The sequence below is a fragment of the Xenopus tropicalis genome, chromosome 4, assembly GCF_000004195.4.
Source record: "Xenopus tropicalis strain Nigerian chromosome 4, UCB_Xtro_10.0, whole genome shotgun sequence".
Lineage (NCBI taxonomy): Eukaryota > Metazoa > Chordata > Amphibia > Anura > Pipidae > Xenopus > Xenopus tropicalis.
The window spans coordinates 51,525,581-51,540,608 of record NC_030680.2 but is presented as its reverse complement, the minus strand read 5'-3'; the positions used below and the strand labels follow the sequence as shown (position 1 = coordinate 51,540,608).

General features: G+C 38.4%; 1 protein-coding gene across 7 annotated transcripts in view; it reads left to right on the top strand.

Moving 5' to 3' along the window:
- Nucleotides 1-2,069: 2,069 nt before the first annotated feature.
- The window catches only part of nlrc5 (NLR family CARD domain containing 5), a 99,664-nt gene continuing 86,705 nt past the window's right edge, over nucleotides 2,070-15,028 (top strand). For 5 of the 7 annotated variants that reach the window (XM_018093489.2, XM_031900765.1, XM_031900766.1 and 2 more), the window contains exons 1-2: nucleotides 2,358-2,496; nucleotides 14,115-14,282. In XM_018093489.2, the coding sequence (XP_017948978.2) occupies nucleotides 14,281-14,282 (2 nt within the window). In that variant the 5' untranslated portion in view covers nucleotides 2,358-2,496; nucleotides 14,115-14,280. The other 2 variants (XM_031900763.1, XM_031900764.1) reach the window with 2 other exon arrangements.

The following is a 15,028-nucleotide window of genomic DNA, read 5'->3' as shown; positions in this document are numbered from 1 at the left end:
TGAAGCGTCAGGGGGTCTCAGGTATCGGAAATGATTGCCTCCTAATGTATTTATGGCTAAAGTTCCCAGTGCTTCTTGTTGAATTTATTATATTTGGGGCATGCTTCTCACTTTAATGTATTTTAGGTGCCACTACTTCTGCCCCTCATTGTATAATGTATTTAGGATCTGCAGTTATTGTTCATAGAAGTCAGTGTACCATTATTTACAAGTGCATACTGTTTGTATATATCTATATATGCATTACTGTACAGGCTAATTGAGGCTAAATGCACATGGGGCAGTTTCTCCACAGTTTATTGTAGCTGGCAGAGAAATGCCTGAAACCACCCTAAATTATTGGTGGGCAATATAGGCAGTTTAGCTTGTTTACCCACTCCCTAAAATTTAGGAGAGTTCCAGCAGTGCTATTTGCTCATGGAGGCACTATCAGTTCACGCAACTACATTTTTCAGCATGTGTCAGGGAGCTGCTGTCTTGTTACATTCCCATTGTTCTGCTGATTGGCTGCTGGGGGGGAAAAGGGAGGGGGGTAATATCTCTCCAACTTGCATTACAACAGTAAAGTGTGACTAAAGAACATACAAACTACTTGCAGTTAGTGCCTTGGCTGGAAATGAATTAAGTACCCCAGCACTGCAAGACAGAAGCATCATCTGCTGAGGAGATTTTTCTCCCAAGATCTATTTCCATCAAATTGCAACAACAGGTATAGGAGACAACAGAGAGAGGACTGCATCAATAAGCCAATGCTGTCACCAATCCTATTGGAAAAGCAAACTTGTTTTATCAACACCTGGCCAATTTTTGGCCAAATGTTGATCAGGGAGAACTGACGGGGTCCCCATACACAGGCATATAAACTGCCGAATCGGTCTGAAGGACTTGAAACAGTAGCTTAAATCTGTCCATGTGTGGCCACCTTTAGACTTAAGCCCTGATGCCACCTACTAATACCATACCCCCCAACTGTCCCGCTTTCCACGGGACTGTCACGGTTTTAATAGCGCATCCCGCTGCCCTGGATAGTTCATTGAATGTCCCGCATTTCTGTTATAGATTACGGAAATACGGGACATTCATTGAACTATCCGTGACAGCTGGCTGAAGCCGGGCGCTCCTGCTGCTTGTGCAGCTCCGGCTCCTTATGCGGCGGCGACAGGCCCTTTTATAAGGTTGCGCCCCGTGCGTATTGACGTCACACGTACGTACGCACGGGGCGCAACCTTATAAAAGGGCCTGTCGCCACTGCGCAAGAAGCAGTAGATGCTAAAGAAGAAGGCGCGTCTATGGGGGCTCTGCGTATGGGGGTACTGTCTATGGGGGCAATTGGGGGTACTATCTATGGGGGCACTGTGTATGGGGGGTACTGTCTGTGGGGCAATTGGGGGCACTATGTATGGGGGTACTATCTATGGAGCAATTGTGGGCACTTTCTATGTGGGGTACTTTCTATAGGGGCACTGTGTATGTCCATCTACAACTAACCCAGCCATTTTATTACAGTAGTTATAACTCACTTATAACTGACTGCCTTCTCTCTTTGTTTTTTATATGTAGGAGTTGCTATATTGTTTACCTTACGTAGTATAGTATGAGGGTGTAGCACATTTTGCGTCTGATCCCATCATTTCAACTTTATAAAAGGAGTATTTTTTGAAAAAAAAAAAGAAAAAAAAGTGGTGTGGTAATTGGGGCGTGAGCGCAAAAGTGGGCGTGGTCAAAAATTTTTGCAGCACTGCTGGCCAAATATTTTTGTCCCTCTTTTCATTTTTGAAATGTTGTGAGGTATGTAATACCATTCTTGTATTTGGGGGCCCAGGGCTAGTAGTGAACAGGGTACAACTGTGCTCTCTGAACTAAAATTTCTGGATTTAAAAAAAAAAAATCCACTGTAAATTGCCACCTTGGCTCATAGCAATGCTCATTTGTGCTCTCTTATTGCAATATTGCAGTAAAAAGTTACCCAGGGAAGACGCAGACAATTGATTTCTAGCTATGAGAGCATCATAATACTTCTGTGGCATTGGTCAGTTTTAAAAACCAGCCCCGGGGACGATACAGGAGAAACCTGAATATGACTTTTAGAGGCACCCTCCTGAGCCCGTCACATTAACCACTACCATAGGGGAAAACTGCACAATTAGGAAGCTATTAATGGCAGACTGTAACTTGTGCCTTGGATCTCAGCTCAGTACCTGGCCGTCAGAATATAAGCAGGATCGGCAGCGCTCATTATTTAATGTTTTGGTTGCCTGCCAGCTCACATGGTTTCTCCTAACGCAGAATTTCTTTCACTTTCGTTTTCCTGCAAACACTGTGATGGATCTGAGGAGAAGGTAAGAGCCAGACTTTAACTCTTTCTTGCATGAAGCAAGCGATTCTGGCCCCTGTGTTTAGCTGTGGGGAGAGAGATCTTGCTTACATCTGGGATGTCATGTGGAAGCCGTGCCACGGTTAGTTGTGCTGCTCTCTAGGGATGTGCAAGTGCATGTGGTAAGGATGCCATATAAATTATTTGTATAATCTGTATTGCTGGCATAGGCAGTAGGCTAGCTGATTTAGCAACAACTAGATCTCTATTACCATTATTTTGCTATCGTGGAAACCTTAAAGTGCCTGTAATGCTAATATAATAATAAGAATAAGAAATATTTCTGACATACTAATACTATTTATTTGCTTCCCAATTTAAAATTGTTTCTTTTAAAGGGATGTTTCTCATTTAATATCGTATGATGTAGGCAGTGATATCCTGAGACAATTTTCCAGTTAGTCTTCATTTTTTGTTTTTTATTAAACATTTTATTTAACAGCTTTATGGTGACAGGAGAGACTGGAACACGAATAGGCAAGGGCCTGAGATAAGTAATAAAAAGTATCTAGAACTAGAAAGCATTAGAACGGAGCAATTGTTTTTTGCCTGCCGGGGACCCCCATTTGAAAAAAGGAAAGAGGCAGGAGCAGGTTAAGAAGCCAAATAAAAAATATAATATGAAGACCAATTAAATAGAATAGGAATATATAAGAAGTTATAGGCTATGCGAGAAGGGAGAGGTGTGGGGGTTGATGCAGGGTAGTTAAAGGGGCTTTTGTACCTGGTGGGGGGGGGTTAGGTCTCCTTTAGGTCTGCTAAAAATGTATTTAAACATTAATTAAACCCAATAGGATTGCTTTTCCTCTAATAAGGTTTAATAATATCTTAGTACAAGGTACTGTTTTTTTATAATAGAGAAAGAGAAAATGTGTTTTGTGTGTGTGATTTAAATAGAGTGATAGCCTATAGGAGATAGCCTTCCTTTAATATGGAGCTTCTTGGATAAAGGGTTTCCAGAAAACAGATCACATATATTTATAATGATTTAAGCCATGTGGTAGATGAGAGTTATTTCAAAAAGCAGATGAACCGCATGTTTTTTACCAAATCTAGTGAGAGAATTTCCTTCTGTAGGTTTGTGTTTTGGCTGGAATAGGGTATGGTCTGGATAGAACGTGGCATGGCAAGAAAAGTACAGGTATGGGATCCCTTATCCAGAAACTCATTATCCAGTAAGTAAGTCCAAATTATTTTATTGCTCCCATAGACTCAATTTAAGCAAATAATTCTACTTTTTAAAAATGATTTCCTTTTTCTCTGTAATAATAAAACAGTACCTTGTACTTGATGCCAACTTGATCCCAAGATATAATTATTCCTTATAGGATACAGAACTAGCCCATTGGGTTTTTTTAATGTTTAAATTATTTTTTAGTAGCTTTAAGGTACAGTGATTCAAATTATAGAAAGATCCCTTATCCGGAAAAACTCAGGTCCCAAGCATTCTGGATAACAGGTCACATACCAACTTTGCACCCATTTTTGTGACTGCAGTTTGGCCTATGATGCTCCATATTGTAATAAACTGAGATGTTTGTTGGCATAATTTTTAATTTTACTTGCTGTCTGAGGCTGCTTGGTTTTGGTTCTTTTGTTCTGCTGTAGATCTTTATTTTATGGAAGCAATCTCCATAAAATAAGTATGGCTGTACTCAGTGTATTGGATTTTTCATGCATGTGAAAATATAATTATATTTTATTTACGCATTAAAAAAAAGTTTTTGTATGTATTTAAACCAATTTTACAATTAAAATTACAAATAAATTCAGGCATATTTAGAAATATTATATTGTCCTGAATATCTGAATGACCACAGAATGTTGAAAATATACTTAGCAACCTACATGTATGTTTGTGGGAAATGACTTGTTTTTGAAGGTTGAATTGGATTGGTTAATAGATTATTAGATATGTTGGACTTTTCGCCAGAATCCAAATTTAATGATTTTATCAAAGCAACATGTTTGCCAGGTTAGGGGCTTATTCTCATAAGCGTTTCTTCCTACCTTCGGTGTGTTCTCCTACGTTCCACCGTGCGTAGGGGGTTCACAGAAACAAATGCATTCCATACTTCCTTATGTGCCTGTACCCACAAAGGCTTATGTAAGTGCAAAATGCAGATGGAACGCAACATACTGTGTACCACTTATGTTCAGAGAACTACACAGAATTCTGTCAAACGATTGATTTACAAAGTCACTAAAAAGTATGTTTGTGTAAACGTTTGTAAAATAATGCTAGAAAAGATTTTTAGATTTAAGTGTAGGGGATCAGAGAACTGTTTCCCCTGTTTCTCAGTCTGTGAAAGCATCCTGCCCGCTACAGACTGGGGAGAAACCTGATTGGCTGGATGCCCCAGTGCACTGTTGGGAGAGAAAGGTGTGCCTAGGTTTGGAGCAAAAAATCAGGGGCAAGCCCAGCACTTTATAAAGGGAGACCCTGTTGTTTTTGCCAGAGTTGAGACTGAGACTATCCAGTAAGCAGTGACTGTAAAGACTGTGCCAGCTGTAAAGAGAGATCTGCTACACTGTGGTCAGATGCTTTAACCCTGAGGATCCCCAGTGAGTGATCCATCTGAGGAAAGGTATTGAAAGTCACCAATGTGTGTCCACTGTGTGAGGACAGGTATTTTTCCTGGCCTGCTACGTGGGAGCAACTGCCTATTCCAAAGGGAGAGGTACTTTGGGGCAGGTAGCACTACCTGGGGAAACTGAAAGAGCTCTGGGGAAGGGACTTTGCCAGGAATGAACTGAGAAAGGGTATTTCCTCCAGAAGTGGAGTGTGGGACTGTGTCTTTAGAGAGACTGAGCCAGTAGTGGCTCAAACCATCCAGGTTTCCAAAGCAGGGTTTAATACTGTTTGCATGGTATAACTATATTACCTTTACACCCAGTTATATAAAGTTGGTATTTGCTGCAAACTGTGTGTGATTATTTTCCTAGTGGAAATCCCCTTGAGGTGTGCTCCTCAGTGTCCACTAGGTGGAGGCACTGCGCTAAAATCCCAGTTCCCAGTACCATTTATCTGCAAAGGGAACCAAATTTCCTGTTTAAGCAGGTATACAGCCCAAAATAAGTGAGTGTGCCAAGAAAGGCTTTCATAAGTGTGTAAAAAAATGTCAAGTTTTACCCACATTAAGTAAGCCATAGCAACCAGTGAGATATTTGTTTTATTTTATTAATGATCATTTTAATTGAAGTTTTTATAGTGCAAAAACAGTAATATAACAGTGTGTTCAACAATATATGAAAAGAACAGTATTTCATGAAAGTATATAAATGTAATGCATAAATAATTTATAAAGTACTTCAATAATAACATAAAACTGCTATGTCATTCTAAAATAGCCACAAAAGGGTTTGGTCACAATGCTCATGAGTTTCAAAGGGTTAGGGTAGTTTTACCGATTTTTACCTGGATGGGTAGTTGCCACACAGCTCCAGCAAAGGTTTATAAAAATAATAAAACAAATGTTATAATTGTTACCCCCGAAAGGGAGGGGGGTGATATCACTCCAACTTGCAGCGAAGCAGTAAAGAGTGACTGAGATTTTTTCAGGGCACAAGTCACACGGTTGTGGCACCCTGGTAAATAAGGAATATGGCTAAACCCTATGTGAAAGTTCAAAATTAAATTAAAAAAATCTGTTTGCACTTTTAAAAAAAATGGATGTTAATGCAGGATTCTGCTGGAGAAGCTCTATTAACTGACGTGTTTTCCCATGACAGTATTCTTTTAACTGAGATTTATGCTGTACCATTGGATGTTTCTGTTATATAGATGATATCATTCACTATACTGCCAGTGTAAACCTTAAAATCATTTTGTGGTTTATCTACATGTGCAGCACTTCCTCTGCTGTGTGTTTTGTGTCTAATTCTAAAGTTCATTGCTAACAATATAGCTTTATATTAAAATGTGTATAAAAACAGGTCAAAGCAGCACTATGAACTTTTTTTTCCGATATATTCAAGATATTAATTTAGGTTACCAGCGGGGGTGGGGGGGGGGAGAGCTTGGCTACAGAAATACTTGTTTGGGTGACTTTAGATTGTAAGAACAATAATGAGCAATGCGGATGCGCGGTTCCAGATTTAATCACGGGTGAGCAGGCCGGACTCTTTGCAATATCCTCATAAATTATACCAACATATGTCCAAAGTAGTAAGTATATTTTTACAAAAAATTAATTGTAACAAGCCCTTATTATGTAAGTGCTCACATATATATATATATATATATATATATATATAGCAAGACAATGAGCCGCACACACAGGGACTTAATTAGAAAACAAAGAAATGTAGGCATTTATGGGGGGTGAGGTTTGCACTGTCTTTTGGTTTGTCCCTGAGGAAGAGCACAGTTGGTGCTCGAAACGTTGGATCGTTTTCATAAAAAATTTCTTTGTTTTCTAATTAAGTCCCTGTGTGTGCGGCTCATTGTCTTGCTATATACATGGTTTTTGCAAGCACCCGGGGCATTTGATTACTATTAGGGTGTGCTCTGTTCTTTTCTGTATATATATATATATATATATATTAGATTCCAAAAATGGAAAAAATTTGGGACCTTTAAGCTAATGCTACATGTGGAATTTTCTTTGTTGGCATAAAAAGCACAATGAGAACATTGCATTTTTGGCCGGATCACAGGAAATTTGTCCTCCAGTACTTGAGTGCCTTCTATAATGGCCTGTCTAAGTAATATCACACAGTAGCAGGGCATTTGTGTTTTTTCAATACCTTTTCAGTATATGTCCCTTTAAAACACACTCAACTTTTATGTCAACAGTTTAGCAGAAGTAAATTCTTAGACATATAATAATATCTAAAACTCCCTGAAATCGTCCTAAAATGCACAGTTTTTTTCAAACCATTTATATAAGTGATTAGCAGACCATGGAAGATTGTGAGGTCTAGCCCCTGCCATATTTAAAGTAAAAAAAAAGCATAGGTAGTGCAGTAAAAAATAAAGCATAGGTAGGGAAAAAAGACGCTATATTACTACAGACTCATGGTGGCAGACGGATTGAGACAACTTGATTTCTGCATGCACAGTTTAGAGCGGCAGGACCATGCATGCATAATGCCCAGGGATTTAAGAGAAGAAAAAAAGAAGGAAGAAGGGATCATTACATCATTGTGTAATTATGTAAAATAAGTAATGTATGCTCTTTGTTGGGTAAACTGGACTGTTATTCCTAATACTTGCACTGGAATTGTTCTCCTGGATTGCCTTGCCACTGGCTATCCGCCTCTTTTTTCAGGCACTCGACTATTTGTATTCCAGTCTTTCATTTAAATCAGTGCATTGTTGCTAGGGTAATTTGGGCCCTGGCAACCAGACTGCTGAAATTGCAAGCTAGAAAGCTGCTAAATAAGAAGCTAAATAACTTAAATAAACCTTAAATGTAAAGGATGTGAAACTAATTTAAATTTCATTTTACGTATGTAGTTTGGAACAGTTCATTGTAAAAATGAAACTGGGTGAATAGGCTGTGCAAAATAAAAAATATTTATAATATAGTTCGCCAAAATTGTAATCTGGATAGGAGAATGGCTGTAATAACCATCACTGAACAGTTATGTCCTTATGGCCCCAACTCATGTCTCTGATTGGTTACTGACTGGTGACAGGTTAAAGAAGTAGTGTTCTGGCAATCACGTTAGACATTTATCCTTTTTTGGCTGTGCAATTTTTTTTTAAAATTGCACAGCCTATCTATTTACCCAATTGTATTTTTACACTGAACAGTTCCTTTTAAAGATAAATTTAGTTTTTGCTTCCTGAGTTATGTATAGCTTTTTCATAGAATTCATTTATACTTGGTTGTTGCTTTCTAACCCAAGTTCCCTTAATGCTTTCACCACACAGTGTAAATGATTCATACATTCATACAAGGAATTCGAGTTGGTTGGTTTTTACAAATATGACAGCAATGAGCAAGTGTAAGATACAGTGATCTTTCTACCCCATCCTTGGTCTAATGTTTGTGCCACCCACACCATACTCCACCTTCCGTCATTTCACTGACAGTATGTAAGGATTTCACTATGTGGATCAGTCTGATTGCAACGGATGAACGAAATATTCATTTCAGCTTCTATGTTTTTTTAAATTTGCTCATCATTAAAAGATGAGTACATTGAGAAAAATCAGAATTGCTAGTCAGAGAAAGTATATGTATGCAAACAGGTCTTTTCATTAGCCCATATACTTTTAGCCTGTTTACAACAGCAACTTGTGTTACTCATTACTGTCACTTAAAGTTTGAAGCAACAAAAGGAAAGTGAAAATATTTCTCTGTAGCCTTGGTTAGAATGAGCACGAGTTTGGATTATATCCTGAAAAACATCAGGTCTACAGAAAACACATTTCTATAACATTTTTAGGGCCAAAGTTGCTTTGTACGTTATTTTATTTGAAGTCTTCACTCTGTATGCAGAAAGTTACACCCCCACCCGTCCGGGGATTTCCTTAATATAGTTACTTTCTGTTTTATTTATCATGAATAAGGAGATAAAGCGATGCATGTAAGAGCACTCTTCAACCTCATGTTCTAAATGTGAGTAATTTGCTTTGTCTTGTCATTCACTTTTGTTAATTGCTGTTATTTTATTTTATTTTTTTAAATGTTCACAAATGGAGAGGGGAAAGATTATGCATTTTTATACAGTAATGCAATAGAGCATGCACGTAAGTACAAATGGTAGGACAGGTCTGTAACTTTTATACTATATTTTGTTATTTATATTTAGCATAAAGCTCTTATATTCCAGATTACACAGCTTCCAGGATAAATGTTTTGGCTGTGCTGCTCAGGAAACATCCATTGACTGTATGTAGCAATGAATAATTCATCCAAGTGCGTATATTCAAATTTCTTGAAATATTCTGCCTAATTCAGGCAATGATTAAAAACTGTTTACTTCTAGCCATTCTCAATAACATTAAAATACAACAACAGGCTGAAAGCTTACCTCTACTATAAGATTAGTGAGAGAAACTGTCCAACGCCCATCATTTTATGTTGGTCTTGTTTATTAAGTGAACGTCACATGTTATGTATATATATTTGCTTGGAGATAAATAATGAGCATCTCCATCCATAAAATGCCTTAATAAGAGAATTGGTACAACTTGAAAAATAAAATTAATAATATTACAGAAGAACCCACTGAGATCTGCGATCTCTTATATAGCAGCACCAGTTCTGTTATACCCTTAATGGGACTGCACTAGGCAAATCCATAATGGAGAAGACCTAGGAGTCCTTGTAGATAATAAACTTGGCTGTAGCAAGGAATGCCAGGCAGCAGCTGCAAGGGCAAACAAGGTTTTGAGATGTATTAAAAGGGGCATAGATTTGCAAGAGGAGGGAGTTATTCTTCCCCTTTACAGAGCGCTGGTAAGGCCCCATCTAGAATATGCAGTTCAATTTTGGTCTCCGGTGCATCAACTAGCATTAAAGAGATACTGACACCAGAAATTAAACGTTTGTGGCATCTATCATAATATTGTCCTTACATGCTATTTATAATTTTGCCTTAAAAGTATTTAGCTGATGCTTAAATATTCACTATTCATATTCCTCTATGAGGGGGCTACCATATTTGTGCAGCAGGAGTCCTTTAGCATTAGAAGCTGTAACTGCCAGGCTGAGAAGGGACATTCATGTTGGCAAAACAGTCAGGTTTAGGAACTTAAAGTAATAATTAATTCCAAAAGCAGCCCTATCAACATGACCTAGAGGTAACTTTTAATGTACATTCATATTGTGAAGAGTAGTTTTTCAGTGTCAATATCACTTTAAGGCAGGTTGTATAAAGGTATAAAAGGTTTAACTTGATGGACCTGTGTGTTATTTCAACCTAATCTACTATGTTACTATGTTATTCCCTATATTTCTACTTACATTTTTCTACCCTTATATACTGTAATCGTAGTTGATTGTTGTATTGTTAAATTTTACAGTGGGGGTAAATCAGTCCCAAATTAGTGTTTCTCGAACTGTCAGCATTGTTTGCTAGTTTGGTGAGGTCTGAGTCAACTCCTTGTTCCTATAAATGTCTCCTTACATAAGGTTTTACACTTTAGCACTTTTAATTATTTTGATTTGTGTTTCTATAATAAAACGTTGCATTCTAATTGCTTTGGTTAAACATTTTTTTGTGGAAGAACTATAAAAGTGTATCTAACAGTAATATTTTCAAGCTGCTGTGACCCTATTTGTTAATTATGATAAGCACATAAGGACTGGAACACTGAGAACCCCTGCTGTATACTACTTCTGTGATGTACCCCTAACTGATCACAAACCTTTTTGTAAGTCATACATTTTTCTCTATATTATTTCTGGCAGCATTTTCCCTTTAATAATGTAGCATATTTTTTACAGCAGGGTTATCGGACGAAGGTGGAGTTTGATACTCATACAATTCTATTTAAGTTCTCAGTTTCTGACAGTTTCACTTTTGCATAATGGCTGCAGCCTTATCGGAAGGCAACGGATTATTCAAATGCTTTGAATAAGACATTTTGCCACACCCACACAGAGACATAGTTTATTATTCCACAACAATTACGATCTGGCAATGGTGCTGCTAGTATTGTGATGTACGTGCTTTGAGTTGAGGACTTGTGACCACTGGGAAAGTTTTATATCACATTATATTCCTGGTGACTGAAATCTACCATTTTGTTTGTTTCCCAAGCATGATAGTTTATCTAGTACCCTAGTACCCAAAGTGTGATGCAATGATGCATAACCGGTGTGGGATTGGAAATTTGGTACACTTTTACCTTGGTCTGCAGTCAGAGATATAGTGAGTTTCAGTTAAAGACATTCGAAAGATATCAGCTAATCTAAAAAATATATTGAGTTTCAGTTAAAGACATTGGAGAGATGTCAACTAACCTAAGTCATCAGTTACCCAGTCCTCATTTGGACAAGCCATTTAGGTACTTAGGTACCCAGTTACTGCTAATTATGTATAATTGGGGTCTGAGGTACCTGTCCTCACCGTGGTCACTATGCTATACATTTTACTGCCAGATCATTAACAATGAAGAAAGAAAACCTTACTCAAGATTAGTGCTGCAAAAGGTTCCCACCTGGTCGGTATTTTATGCCTTTCCGGTAAAACACCTGCCGAGGCCAGGGCCGGTATTACATATTTAATACCCGCAATGCAGCTGCCAGTAAATTTGTAATACTCTTAAAGGAGAAGGAAAGGTAAAAAAGTCTTCTTTTGTGTAAACATTTTCTTTGGTATTAGACGTTCTCTCTCAGAAAAATCCTTCATGCAGGTGTCTGAGCAGTTCTCTACTCTCTCTCTCTTCTCCTGCTCCCCCCTCCCATAAGAATTAATTTCCCCTCCCATCAGAATGTGTGATCCAAACTACCAGGAACTAGAGCGGCAGCACTGAAGCTACTGAATCTGAGTTAACATGGCAGCTGCTATCTTGTATGGTGTGAGCTTCTAGGGCTGTTTACTCTGATATGGTAAAGCTTTCTGCAGAATAAATATAGCATTCTGGCTTGCAGTAATGTGACTAATCTCCTGGCAGTAAAATGCCAAAATGCCTTTCCTTCTCCTTTAAGCTTGGCCCCTAGCCCACCTCTGATCTGCCCCAATGTGACAATAACTTACCTTATCTTTTCCCAGATGCGCTTCTTATCCCTCCCTCAGTCTGTCACCACACTATTACTCCACCCATTTGATGTCATTGGCCCGCCCATTTACATAGTAACATAGTAAGTTAGGTTGAAAAAAGACGTATGTCCATCACGTTCAACCATAATGCCTATATATAACCTTCCTAACTTCTGGTTGATCCAGGCAAAAACCCCATCTGAAGCCTCTCTAATTTGCCGCAGAGTGGCAAATCAGAGCTTTCTCCCATAGCCCTGTATTCCCTCACTTGCTAAAAAGCCATCCAACCCCTTCTTATATCTAATGTATCAGCCAGTTTGACAGATTCGGGAAGAGAATTCCAAAACTTTACAGCTCTCACAGTAAAAAATCCTTTCCAAATATTTAAACGGAACCTCTCTTCTTCTAAACGGAGTGGGTGCCCTTGTGTCCATTGGAAGGATCTGCTGGTAAATAAAACATTAGAAAGGTTATTATATGATCCCCTTATATATTTATGCATAGTTATCATGTCACCTCTTAAGCGCCTCTTCTCCAGTGTAAACAGACCCAACTTGGCCAGTCTTTGTTCATAACTGAGACTTTCCATATACTTTATCAGCTTAGTTGCCCTTCTCTGGACCCTCTCTAATTCACTAATGTCCCGTTTGAGCACTGGAGACCAAAACTGAACAGGATATTCTAGATGGGGCCTTACCAGAGCTCTGTAAAGGGGAAGAATAATCCCCTCCTCCCGTGAATCTATACCCCTTTTATTTCAGCTCAAAACCTTGTTTGCCCTTGCAGCTGCTGCCTGGCATTGCTTGCTACAGCCGAGTTTAATATCTACAAGGACTCCAAGGTCCTTCTCCATTATGGATTTGCCTAGTGCAGTCCCATTAAGGGTATAAGTGGCTTGCATATTTTTACATCCCAGGTGCATGACCTTACATTTATCCACATTAAATCTCATCTGCCACTTAGCCACTAAGATTGCCAGTTGGTCAAGATCCTTCTGCAAGGATGCCACATCCTGGATAGAATTGACTGGTCTGCAGAGTTTTGTGTCATCTGCAAACACTGATACATTACTTATAATACCCTCCCCTAAGTCATTTATGAACAAGTTAAACAAAAGTGGACCCAGTACAGAACCCTGAGGGACCCCACTGAGAACCTTATTCCAAGTAGAGAATGTACCATTAACAACCACCCTCTGTACCCGATCCTGTAGCCAGTTTTTTATCCATGTGCAAACGACTTCACTAAGACCAATAGACCTTAGCTTAGAAAGCACTTGTTTGTGGGGAACAGTATCAAATGCTTTGGCAAAATCCAAATAGATTATATCTACTGCATCCCCACTGTCCAGCTTCTTACTCACCTCATCATAAAAAGCAATTAAATTGGTCTGACATGACTTGTCCTTCATAAAGCCATGCTGATTACTGCTCATAATGGCATTCTCCAGTACATAATTTTGTATGTGATCCCTTAACAAGCCTTCAAATAACTTGCCCACCATGGATGTCAAACTTACAGGCCTATAATTGCCAGGCTGAGACCTTACTCCCTTTTTAAATATAAGAATGACATTAGCTTTCCTCCAATCGATAGGTACCATACCTGATGAAAGCGAGTCTGAAAATATCAGAAACAAAGGCCACTGTAAATCTGCCCCTAGCTCTCTCAGTACCCGAGGGTGTATTCCATCTGGCCCAGGTGCCTTGTTTACATTTATCTTGTGTAACTCATTAAGCACCATATCCTGTGTCAACCACTGCGTAGTTGGAGCTGAGGCAACAGTGCCACTATTATGTGGGACTTGACACTCTGGCTCCTCTACTGTATACACAGAAGAAAAGAACTGGTTTTGCAAGAAAAGAACTGGTTTTTGATGTCATTGGGCAGCCTAACCGCTTTTTAAAACAGGTATTCAATGTCGTATTGGTTCAACAGTAACACCAAGAAATAAAAGTGTTTTATATGTATATTATTTCTGGCAAATTTGTAATTCTGGCTTTAACTGGGGCTGATATTTTACTGGCTAGCCGGGTGGCAACCCCTGATGATTAATTCTTTATTTATTTGCTTGTAGTTCTCCATTGGGAATTTTCCAATCAGTGACCCAGATGAAAAAAAAGATCCTTCCAGGAAATGCACCAATCAGAGAGCAGTCTGCACCAATTGCTGGCAGCTACCACTGGTTTACAGAATAAAAAAGCCTTTCAGCTTTGTCAGAATTTAAAAGGACAACATTTAGAATGTGAGGATTTTGTTCTTTACTTTAAATTTTTAACATGACAATACAACTTTATAATACACGTTAAAAAATATGTTATATAACTCATCATCATTGATGCATATAATATTCATTGGGGGTCAGTTGAACTCCCAATGTGGGAAAGTAGAAAAAAAAGGTTCATGTGTTATAACTTGCTCTTGCAAATATTTGCAACAAGTGTTATCCTCCCTTATTTAAGGTGAGAATTTTATGCCTAGATTTTCTGGCATGTTAACCAATGGCAGATTTTAAAGGGAAGGCAATTTCTTCTTCTGCCTTCCTTTGGTTTGTATTTTTGCCAAATGTATTTGAAGCTCACTATCTAATAAAAATTTAGAATTGTGTCTCTAATTCTCCTTACATTTAGAATGTGAGGATTTTGTTCTTTACTTGAAATTTCATAGTTAACATGTCAAAACAGGTATGGGATCCCTTATCCAGAAGCCCATTATCCAGAAAGTTCCGAATAGGGAAAGGCCATCTCCCATAGACTCCATTATAAACAAGTAACTCTAATTTTTTTAAATGATTTCCTTTTGTAATTATAAAACAGTACCTTGTACTTAATCCCAACTAGATATAATGAATCCTCATTGGAGGCAAAACAAGCCTATTGGGTTTATTCAATATTTAAATGAAAATGATTTTTAGCAGTTAAGGAAATCCAAATTACGGAAAGATCCCTTATCCGGAAAACCCCAGGTCCCGAGCATTCTGGATAACAGGTC